The sequence below is a fragment of the Ziziphus jujuba genome, chromosome 6 (genome assembly GCF_031755915.1).
Source record: "Ziziphus jujuba cultivar Dongzao chromosome 6, ASM3175591v1".
Taxonomy (NCBI): Eukaryota; Viridiplantae; Streptophyta; class Magnoliopsida; order Rosales; family Rhamnaceae; genus Ziziphus; species Ziziphus jujuba.
Genome location: NC_083384.1, coordinates 15,536,501 through 15,548,614, shown reverse-complemented (window position 1 = coordinate 15,548,614; position 12,114 = coordinate 15,536,501). Strand labels below are relative to the sequence as shown.

The 12,114-nt window shown below is 32.5% G+C and overlaps 1 protein-coding gene across 1 annotated transcript; it reads right to left on the bottom strand.

The window, feature by feature from the left end:
* Nucleotides 1-5,904: 5,904 nt before the first annotated feature.
* LOC107409287 (SNF2 domain-containing protein CLASSY 3) lies at nucleotides 5,905-11,726 on the bottom strand. The gene is made up of 3 exons (XM_048463675.2): nucleotides 10,054-11,726; nucleotides 9,200-9,358; nucleotides 5,905-8,245 (listed from the first exon to the last, which is right to left on the bottom strand). Exons 1-3 carry the CDS (start codon nucleotides 11,335-11,337, stop codon nucleotides 6,260-6,262), a joined length of 3,429 nt encoding a protein of 1,142 aa, XP_048319632.2. The 5' UTR covers nucleotides 11,338-11,726; the 3' UTR covers nucleotides 5,905-6,259.
* Nucleotides 11,727-12,114: the final 388 nt, after the last annotated feature.

Below are 12,114 nucleotides of genomic sequence, written 5' to 3'. Positions count from 1 at the left end.
TGATTCGGGTCAACAATCCAATACTTGTTACTTTGGATTTCGGCTGGGTTCGGGTCGAACTTATGGAATAGGGAAATGGTTATTCTCGGCCCATCGTTAAATTAAAAACTTAGAACCTGTTTCTCCGCATGTTTTAAAAACTACTTTTTGTATTTGAAAATAAAATTTTTTTTTTAAAATAAAAATATATTATTTAATTATTAATTTTTAAAACCTATTTTTACAGAATAAATGGAAAAGAAAACAAAAAATAATAAATAATAAAAATATATTTTTTCATAGTTTTTAAAAAAATTAAAAATATATTGTTTCATTGCATCTAGAAGTGAACAAAATCCAATCAAATCTATTTTTAACAATTTGAATTGGATTTTTAAATAAATTGAATTAGATTGAATTCAAAATATCATAAATTATTTGGATTGGATTGGTTATTGAGTTGGAAATATAAACCCAATCCAATCCAATCCAACCCAAATAATATATTATATGATTAAAAAATTATATATTTTTATATATTAATTTTGAATATATTTTTTTAACATATCCCTAATTTCCAAATGAGATAATGAGTATTAATGTTTGCTACTTAATGAAATGCATGATGTGTATCAATTGCTACATTTTTTTCTTTATTTTGCATTAAAGAGTGTTTTTTTTTTTTTAACATTAATGAGAATTGTGGATATTATAAATTGCAATCTTATATTTTATTCTATGTTAGATGATTTTAATTGTATTCTATGTTTGGATAACTACAATTATTATTTATATTTTATGTTTGGAAGACTTTTAATTTGTATAATATATTTATAAACTAGTAAGTTTCAAATCAATTAACCAATCCAAATCAAACCAATCATAAATTGTTTAGTTTGGTTTGGATTTAAAGCTTTAATGGTTTGAATTGAATTCTCTATTAGATAAACCGAAAAGTATGGATTGGATTGTATTTTGGTCAAAAACAAAACCAACCCAATCCATGCCCACCCCTAACTGCATCTGGCACTTGAGCATTGATAGAAGAGAATACGAATGACAGTTTGCCCCGTACAACCCGAAACCGCTTGCACCGCCTCTAAAAGTATGTTTTTGGTTTTTGAAAATTGTTTTCAAACACAATTGGCCAAACACTCATTATTTTCACAAAACAATAGAAAACTGTTTTTATTCTACATTTTGAAAACAATGTTTTAAAAATAAAAAATAAAAAACATGGCCAAACAAACCCCTACTTTTTATCCTTCTAAAACAAAAAAAGAAAAAAAAAGAAATGGTTCTCAAAAGTACAAAATAATTTTTTTTTTTAACAAAACCTAAAAAGCATTTGACAAATTAGTAATGCACTGGGGCCTTGTAGCTAGGGTTGTATGTAGGTTTGAACCATTTAGGAACAACTCAAAATTAGTTCAGTTTTAACTCGTTCCAACTTGGCTCATTAAAAATAAATAAATTAATTTTGAATATAAAGTGAAGATAATAGATTGCTAATAAATAATTTGAATTTGTAAATTATACATATCCAAATAAAAATTATGTTGTTAATTTAAATATATTAAATACTAATGATATATGAATAAGATTTCAAAAAAATGATACATAAATAATATTTAAAATTTTTCAAAAAGAATAAATAAAATTTATTAATAATTTTTAGTCTTTTGAAGAAAATTAGGCCACCTGTTTTAAAAACTATTTTTTGTTTTTGAAAACAGAAAATTAATTTTGAAACAAAAATGTGGTGTTTGACCATCAGTTTTAAAAAACTATTTTCAAAGAATAAATGGAAAAGAAAACAAAAACAGAAAAAAATAAAAAGATATTTTTCATTATTTAAAAAAAAATTAAAAATATATTAATTCACTACAGCCGGTACTTGAGCATTGATAAATGAGAGTAAAAATGACATTTACCTTGCACAACTCAAAACCGCATGTACTGTCCTCAAAAGTATATTTTTAGTTTTTGAAAATTGTTTTCAAACATAATTGGTCAAATACTCATTATTTTTATAAAATAATAAAAAATTATTTTTGTTCTATATTTTGAAAATAAAAAATATGACAAATAGATAAATATTTTATATTATAATAAGCCGAATTGAATTAAATCTAAAAATTTGTGAATGAGCAAAATCAATCTTAAACCAAAGTATTTCAAAATTTTATAAATATGAGGTTGTTGTTGCTCATTGGTGCCACCACTCGCAATGACAAGACAAATGTTTCTATGCCAACAAGTTGTTTGTTTATCTATTTATTTATTTTTGAGTTTTTGAAAACAACCAAAAATAATTTTTTGTGTTTTCAGTTATAAAACAATTTGTTTTTTTAATAATTATTATTAAAAGCAAAAGTCAAACACCTTTAATGATTTTTTTGAAAGCAACTGTTATATTTTCAAAAGTAAAGAAAATTGATTTGAATTATATGGCTAAACATGCCTTTGGATTTTAGTTTTTGATTGTCCATTTATTTATGATATGTCAAAAATCCAAAAATAAAAATACATTTGATAAATGTTCTTTTTTTTTTTTATTTCTTTGAAAACCACTACTTTCCAAAATGAGCCATTTTTTAAAACCCAAAATTATTTTGGGCTCATATGTTAGTTTTTCTTCTTTTGATTTCACCTTTTTATTATTATTATTTTGTCATTTGTGTTTTGTAAATGTATTTTCTTTTCTCTTTCAAAAACCTTTTCCAAATTGGGTCTTTTTTTTAACTAACACAACAAGATATTGTTTTTTTTTTTTTTTTTTTTTGGTTCTTGGCTTTCTATTTTATCATCCATTATTTTTCGTTTTTTCAATTCTTTCACTAAAAAAATAGTTGTTTGATAACTGTTCTTTTTTTTCCCCCCACTTCATATTTTGTATATTTTAAAAAAAGTTACACATGAAACCAAAATTATTCTTTTTTTTTCTTTCTTTTTTTTCTTTTTTTTGGGATGAAACATTAAACCAACATTTGTAAGCCAAAATCGAAGTGCCAAACCTTAAACTTTATTCTGGGACAAAACTCGAGACCTTAGACCTTGGTTGCATAAACAAATTATGAAGTCAATTACAAAACCAGTAGAGAGACAATGTATTACATGCCAATTTCCACAACTATACAAGCTATTTACATCACAAACTATTTAAAATGCATGCATATTAATTGCAGAATTATGCCAATTCATGTGAATTTGCAGTGCATATTTTTGAAGAATCAATTTTTTAATGTTGTTTGGAAAAAAGACGGGAAGTTATAATGGACAAAACTTGCAGATGTATCATGATTTGTGATGTGAAATGCAGCTATCAAATTCAAAACTTTGCACTGTACAGTAGGTGTAAAACACCTACACGACAATATAATATAACTTGACTGTGTGATATTTTCTGTATGATGGAAAATGGAGCTCGAAACACTCAAAGAGATTATATAAGGGAAAAAGAAAAATGCAAAGAAAGAACAAAGAAATAAAGGAGACTTGACTTGCTTCCTGAAAAACAATGCATTTTCTCAGCAAATGCTTCTTCAATTTTTCAATGCATTGCAAGAAAATATGATGCAATTTTTCTGATGAATATATTGGTTCATTTCAATACAAGTATTGCATTGGCATTGTCTATGGGAATTTCTTTTTTCATAGCATTCTAATTGAAACCTACTACAAGGTAATTATACAAGTTTTTAAAATAAATAAGTGAAATGCAGCCTTCATAATCACCATGAGGTTTGTTATATACGCAGAAACAGGAAATGATAACCTCACTATTGTAACTAGAATTTCTAAGGACATGCAGAGCACCAACAGGTTGATAATTCTCAATAAAAAAAGATCTTAGATACCTAACACAAATTAGACTTATGAATCAGAAGGAAATAAATAATGCAGAAATAGAAATATAACCTGAACTACCCCAATGCACTACCATCACTGTAATGGTTTTAATGAAAGAAGAAACATTTTAGTACCCATTGGAACAATGTCTCTTCAAAATTATAAGATACCACCATACCAGAAACAAACATAAAGAGACTGGATCACAACGCATAATATTAATGCTTCCATGTTCTCCCAGCCTCAGCAGCAATTAGAATCTGCCAGAATAAGTTGTTAAAATCACCAAATTTTAGCTAATCATTTGCTTTCTTCAACAGACCACTTGTCAAAACTGTCAAAGCAAAAAGGCACCAAATCTTAATGATCTATAAACATAACTGCAACTGTCAAATTGAAACCACAACTATACAAGTAGGAGAGAAAAAACACATGTCTAACTCATGAGTACACTTGCCAATAACATAGGCAGGCAAATATTGCCATGATATTGAAAGCATCATCAAGAAACACACACTAAATTAGAAATATTACCATCAAAATGAAATCAAATTTACATAAAACAAATTCAAATATGTAAACAACAAATGTTGAGAAATAAGCTCATGATAAGCTAGAGTACCATGATCCAGTATATTAGACATGACAACAATTACAGACTTCTTCCTCACTCTGTCATAAACAAAAACTGCTACATTACAAGCGGCCAAAAACTTCTTGATTTGAAAGAAGTTTTTTCAACTCTATCTCCTGGAATCTCTCCTAACACAAGGGGTTTTTTCAGTTCTATTCCACCAAAAAAAAAAAAAAAAAAAGTTTAAAATGCCAAAATATTTAGGATTAGACACAAGAGCTAATAATTTTAAAGCAGCTGCAAAACATTTTTCTTTAAACACAAAAAGAGTACACAGCAGAGGAAGAAAATGAAGAAAGAACTAGGAAGCTATTCAAATATCAATTACAAAGTAGTAAATACATATTTGAATATCAGCAGCAAAAGTTGTACGGAAAGATTTTAATGAACTTACGTTTATACTGTAGAAAGAAACAATAGAGCTTCACGTCACGTATGATATGGTTTATTAGGTAAGATACTTATTCATTAGTTGACAAATTTCGATTGTTTGAAATCCCATTGTCTACAATACTGAAAGCAAATGAACACAATACATCGTGCATGACATAGCAATGAATTTAGGTTCTGCTCAATGTTTTTACACACATGAAACAAATATATTATGACATGCAATTTTCAATATCCCTGGGGAAGTATAATTTTTATACTTACGATGTTCAAACAACTTTAACTAGCATATTAAATACATCCTATATTTTCCATTAGAAAGTACATAATTGGCATTTTTACTTTAACCTGATTTTTTTGCACTATATTCTAACATTTTAGAATCAGAATATCCTGACTCAATAATTATTCTCTCTCTCTCTCTCTCTCTCTCTCTATATATATATATATATATATATAAGGACAAGATTAAACTATAAGTAATCAACAAGAAAAAGTCGAAACCTGTAATCACCTCTGTGATTCTCCGAACAAAAAATTCTAAGCTCTATACATATTTTAATTTGCTATTAATAAAGAATTTACTTTTCCATATTATGTTTTATTTTTTTTTAAAAAAATTAAATTAAAATTAATATTAGAAAATTAATATTGTTACCCACAATTTGCTTATCTAGCCCATCATAAAATAGCCTATTAAATCATAACCAGATGTACAAGCATCTATACAACATTGATAAGATTTAAAGAAAGGTTTTTTCTTCATTTTTTTTTTTTTTTTTTTTTGGGCAATCAGATTTAAAGAAAGGTTGGGAAGAAGATGGAGAGAAGCAAAAGCTGAAGACTTAATAAGAATCCAATTTCTGAAACGCCCCCGTTAAGCACAAACACATAATAGACCTAGTCAAAACCCAAGATAATTGATCCAAAACACCAATAAATTTCTAAGAAATTCCAGCTAAGCAAACCATGTAAAAGCATACTGCAAATCAGACTATAAGAACAGAGGCTTAATCAGTAAATACAAATTTTCTAAATACTCTGGTAAATAGATCAAAAGTGATTTATATATACATGTACATCTTCTATTTTAGCAACTAGAACTGTTTAGCTATGATCCCAACTTGGAAGGTACAGTTTGATTATTATGTCAGCCATCAAGTTGGATATATCACTGTATGGTCATCACCTTCTATGCACTCTGTCAATCCAAAAATCCAAAAACGAAAAGACTAAACACGGGATCATATCACCTGAATCCCAGAATTTTCCATCCTAGCTCAGATTAGAGTTTCAACTTCAAAAAAGTGAACCATATTAACCGTCTACAAACTATATACAAATTTCAACCATGGATATGTATGAACACTGTTTAGCTTTACTGATACCACGATGCTTGCATAGCTAAGATGTTGAGGGTGAACTTTCCTTGTCCTCCATCAGATTAGACTTTTGCTGTGCCAACTCCACAAACATGCTCCTAAGTTTTTCATGTCGAACCATCTCTTCAAGAATTTTATCCTCGCAAGCTGTAGCTTGGACTTTCTGCTGCTCATTGGCCTTGTCTGAAGTACAAAATATCAACTTCGACTGCCTGTCCTTCTCAGCTTGCCTTCTATTTTTCTCCTCTTCATTTGACCCTGATGTGATGAGATGGTATGTGTATACAAATTTTTTCTGCCCAACTCTGAATGCACGGCATATAGCTTGACGCTCAACAGATGGGTTCCATTCAACATCCAGCAACACAACCCTTGATGCACCAACTAGATTAATCCCTTCTCCACAGGCTTTGGTCGATGCAAGTAAAACCTTTGCTTCACTAGATGGATCGTTGAAAACTTTTAAGGAGGAGTGTCGCTGCTTGATGTCGCAATTTCCATCTAAACACATAACTTCCCTGTCCTCGTGCCAGTTGAGATAGGATCTAAGCAGGTCCTTAATGAAGTTCAATGGATCAAGAAACTGACTGAAAACCAGCACTTTCTCATTTAAAGCCTCACTAAGCTGTATGAGTTCTATTAGAAATTTGGTTTTCACTCCAGCATGAGGATTCATTTTATCTCTTTTCAAATCATCCTCGCTTACAGAAAGTTCTCCTACTCTTGTAAGCAACAGTGAAGGATGGATAGAGGCTAAAGTCTCCTCGTATTGCCTTCTGAAGTAATTTGTGCTCCTTTGAATGTCCTCAATGACACGCTCCTGCAATGGAGCCGGCTTTAATTTCACCAATACACTCCTCAACCCAGGAAGATGCTCTTGCAATATGTTACCATTGTGTACATGAGCTAAACGGTCAATAATAACCCTAAGAGTTTTTAGGTTGGCATCTTCCATTTCATCTTCACCTTTACCAATGGAACTGGTGAATCTGGACCAAAGCAATTTTGCACGATTTTTCCTTTTCCCTGCATACTTCCTATCAGAATCTTCTTTACATGCATCTTCAAGCTTCTTTTCAAAATCTGGCTGCACCAAGCACAGAGTGTTGAACAGCTCATTAAAATTATTCTGGAAAGGAGTTCCTGAGAGAAGAATCCGCTTCTTCGTTTGGATTTCCGAAACTGCCTTCCAGATAAGGCTATCCTCATTGCGAGGGGTATGCCCTTCATCAAATACTACCAGACCAGGATATTCAAGAAGGACTTTGCTGAACTCTTCACATTCGGCAGTTTTCCGTTTCCTGGCTCTCTCATCCTCAGCATCTTTGCATTTTTTCCAGCCCTTTTTACCATCAGGTTTGTTCCTTTTTCCTGCCAATTGCTCAAACAGAGGGTAACTGATGCCCAGGATGCCACCTTTTTTGCACCAGGAATACAACTTCGCCCAGCGGATTCCATTTACATCTACATCCCTTTCTCGATTGACATGCTTCTTTTTCTTGAAAAGCAGACTGACAGCCAAATCATTTTCCATTCCTGACAATTCAGCCTTGCTAAGATTGTGAATTGGAATGTCGACATTCCACTTTTGAAACTCCTCTTCCCATGTCAGGAGCATGCTGGGAGGAGCAATAATCATTGGCTTGCAATTCGGGTATAATTTCATGTACGTCTGGAGAAAGATAATCGTCAAACGAGTCTTTCCTGTCCCAGGAGCATGAGAAATGATGCAGCCACTCCCACCATCAGAGCCTGTACCTTTTTTCAACGTTTCAAGATCAATTGATCCGGCAATTTTATTCCAGATGAACTCAAAGCCTTCACGCTGATGTGGAAACATGCTACTCCTGGTACCAGGAATTAGATCCCAAACTGTGCCATCAGCATGATCGTAGAAACCACAGTCAAAATGGGAATCACAACCAAATTCTTTCTGAAACTCAAAAAAGCTGGAGTTGTCAGATTTGCCAAGCTCTCTTGCATCTGATCTTCCCCACGGATTTTTGCACTACAACATATAGATCCAAAATATAATGATTAGACATCTGAAGATTAAATCCAATACTTAGATTCAGCATGAAGGTAATATCTGTACACTTAGAGCCTAAACTGATAAAGCACTTTGAAGCAAATAGTTAATCTAACCAAACCCTTATGAATCTAGGATCAGACAATAAAATCATGAATTATCGCAATCAGCACAAACTAACATAATGATTCTTATTACTCAATCAAACTGACACATGAATAGACTTAGAAATATCAATGTACAGAAGAATAAATCAATGCGTTCTTTCTTACTGAAAATATCCTAAGCAATTCAAATGGGAAAGTATTATTAGGTTAAAGGCCCATATCACTGTTATACTCAAAATAGACACAAGATTATAAAAAGAGCTAGTAATTGTTAAAGTCCAACAAGGTAGAGGTGCAGCTAGTTCGCAGCTATAGCATAACTAATACAAAGGGCCAGCTGAATGACTGCCATCACCAAATATGTGTGCCAGTTAGCTTACCTAGCAAAAGAATACAAACTACAGTATAATATAATATTCAACGAACAAAGAAATAGAAAATTAATCAATCAATTAAACTGGAACAAACAAACAACTCCACAACTTCAACTGGCAGCTAACTTTCATTTCAAGAAAATTAGACCTGGTCATTAACTATTGCTATAGGTAAATAACCAGGAGTAACAACAAGGTTCTTGTCAAGAAAGCAAAGTCCATATAAGGTTATTGTGCCCCTACTCAGATACCAATTTGGAAAAATTTTATGGCACTCGAAATGCATGTACAGTGATTGTGACAAGAAACACACTGCATCACAAGCTAAAGCTTTACATCATAATTATGCCCTCTCAATAGCATCATACAGTGCACAGCAAGAAAATCCAGGACAATAAGACTAACAACTTTAAATAAAATGAAGATCAACAGAATGTGTTTGCTCAACTTACAAATTCGGGTACACAGTACTTGATCTCCAGTTCAACAAATGAGCAATATGTACATCGAAGTCCAATTTCTTCATCAAGAACAAGCTGATGTTTCCCTCGACTGCAAAGGAAAGCTATATCAACTTCTTTCTCTGGAGGTAGGAAATCTTCATTTTCAACCTGATGATCCAAGTGGCATAGCACAATTCATAATTCTATAAACAATTTATGTTGTCTTATCATCTGAATTATGTGTTAGTGTGTTGCAAATAAAAATGGCACAGGAAACAGACTTAACAGTATAATGCATGCATTGAAATCAAACCAAACCAACAGCCTTCCATGACTCAGATATGTTATATTCATTCTAAAAGCAAATGAAAGCCTGAAACAAGACTAAATTGAAAGAAAACATTGCCAATGGAGACTGCATTAACAGTCATGTTGTGTCAACAAGTGTAACACAAGTTCAAATCCTAGAACAGAATGAATTATATATCAAATACAAGTTCCATTATAAAGTCTTACACACTATATAAATGAAATAAGCTTAGTTTATATTGCAATCTACCATGATGTATCTGTCACAACCATATTTCACTATCTCTGAATATGTATATATATATATATATATGCGTTTTTTTAACCCTCGATATATTAGACTCTGACTAAAAACCATGACAAAAATACATAATCTAGTAGAACAGTTAGAGAATGGCACATAAGAAACAAAACTAGGATGGCATCCAGCAACAAGACAACGAAAAATCTTTACAGATGAAAAGTGATGCAAATATAAGGAACAAATATAACAGGACAGGGTTAGATACAGAGTACAAAACAAAAATGCTGCTAGATTTATTGTCTCTTCGAACCTGCTGGCCGGAACCAATCTCACAAGATCTCAACGCAAAAGCATACTCAGCCCAAAGCCTCTCCAATTCTCTATCAAAATCTGAAATCTCTGGTGGCTTTGGCTCCTCGACTCCAAAAGTGAATTTGAGGGGAAGCACTGTTTCATCACCAGATGGATTTGTTTCGGCTTGGGGGTCTTTATTTCTAGAAGAAAGTAACTCTTCCAGATTCACTTCCCCTCTCTCAAGAATGGAATCCATGAGAATCTTAGAAGCATTATAATTTTTTTTCACATTCACACCGATTTCCTTTTTCTTTTTGGGCTTTTCCAATTCCAGCTCATCATCATCATCCAAACATTTCTTCTCATAGTCCTTATGTTTCCTACAATCATCCAGCTCATCATCAAAACCTTTCTTCACATATTCCATTTTTTTCCTAGGGTCATATACACATTTCTCTCTATCAAACCCAGTTTTCCTAACTAACCGATGGCCATTCTCATCAGTATCAACATCAACTATTTTATCATTCGACCGAGCTTTCTTTCTATGATGGCTAGTCTTCTTTACATTGAAATCATCATCACTGGTATCCTCGTCATCACTAGTATAATCATCATCTTCACTAGTATTATCATCATCATCATCATCCTCAGTTGGTGAAGATTTCTGGTCATATTCTGAATCACTATCCTCATCATCATTGTTCTCAGTTGATGACGATTCAACATCTTCGCTATCAGATGAAGAAGGTTCCAGCACACCACCACCACCACCACCATCATCATCATCATCATCATCATCAATGCAAAAAGGGTGACTAGCGGACCCAGGTTCCATTTTTTCCTTTCCACTTGTCACATTAAACTGTGAGGCAGTTCGTTGGGGCTCACAAATATCCCCTTCTTTTTTTCCCTCCAAACTCTTAGAACCCGAATCTGAATCTGAATCATTCACAGAAACCATTCCATCATCACTATCATCTACATCGATTATATCCCACTCCTCTGCTCTATTCTTGAAAGCCATATGAGAATTTTTTACATCATCTACACTAGCTGTTGACTCATAGTCCTTCACAGAATCAGACTCCAATTTCTCAGACCCATCACCCCTTTTTCTCTTCCCCACCATTTTCTCCTCTGTCCTTGAACAACCCGACTCCGAGTCACAAACATTATTCGTCTCCTTCTCCTTCTCTTTCTTCCTCATCTCCTCCTCCTTTCTCTTCCGAAAAAGCTGTCTGTAAAATATATCATGACTCTGTCTCGTTCTCCTCGCTACCGGCAAAAGAGGGTCCATATCTAACAATAACAAAGACCCAAACTTTCTTCTACAAAAATAAAAACCCAGAAAAGAAAAACCAAAAAAAAAAAAGAGAGAGACAAAAAGGCGCAAAAGTCAGTGACTTTTTTTAAGCAAACACAGAGCAAATAAAGCAAACAAAACTAAGAACATTGACATTTACAGCAAGAAAAACAAAAACCCATCAAAGATTGTTGAAAACGTAAACCCAGAGAAAACAAAAGAAAGAGAGAAAAGAGTGGAAAGGGTAACAATGGCCGAAAGTTGCAGAGGTAGAGAGAGAGAGAGAGAGAGAGAGAGTGGACAAAATAGGAGTAGGCAAAAGGGCGCGAAAGATTGTGCATGCAAAGGGAAAAAGAGAGAAGAAAAGCCAAGCGGACCACTGTTTTGAAGCTTTTGGGGAAAAGCGACTGACGACGACTAAGGTTTTAGACTCTTATGTAATTTTCCTTTCCCTGTTCCGAAATTACCCTCCTGTGCTCCCTTTTATTACTTTATTTACCTTGGTGTTGCAGAAAGAGGAAATCAACGTGGAGATCTGTGATTGGTTGTTTTTGGTCTTGTACGGACTTTGACACAGTGGAGAATGTAGGTCTCATTGGTCTTGGTCTTGGTCTTGGTCTTGGAGAACTGGAGGATGGGAAACTGAGATTTTAATAATTATTTACTGGGTCAACACCTTGAATTATTATTATTTTTTTTAATTTAAAAACCACTTTTTTTAATATAATTTTAAAATTTTTCTATTCTTTTTTATATAGTTTATGGGATAAA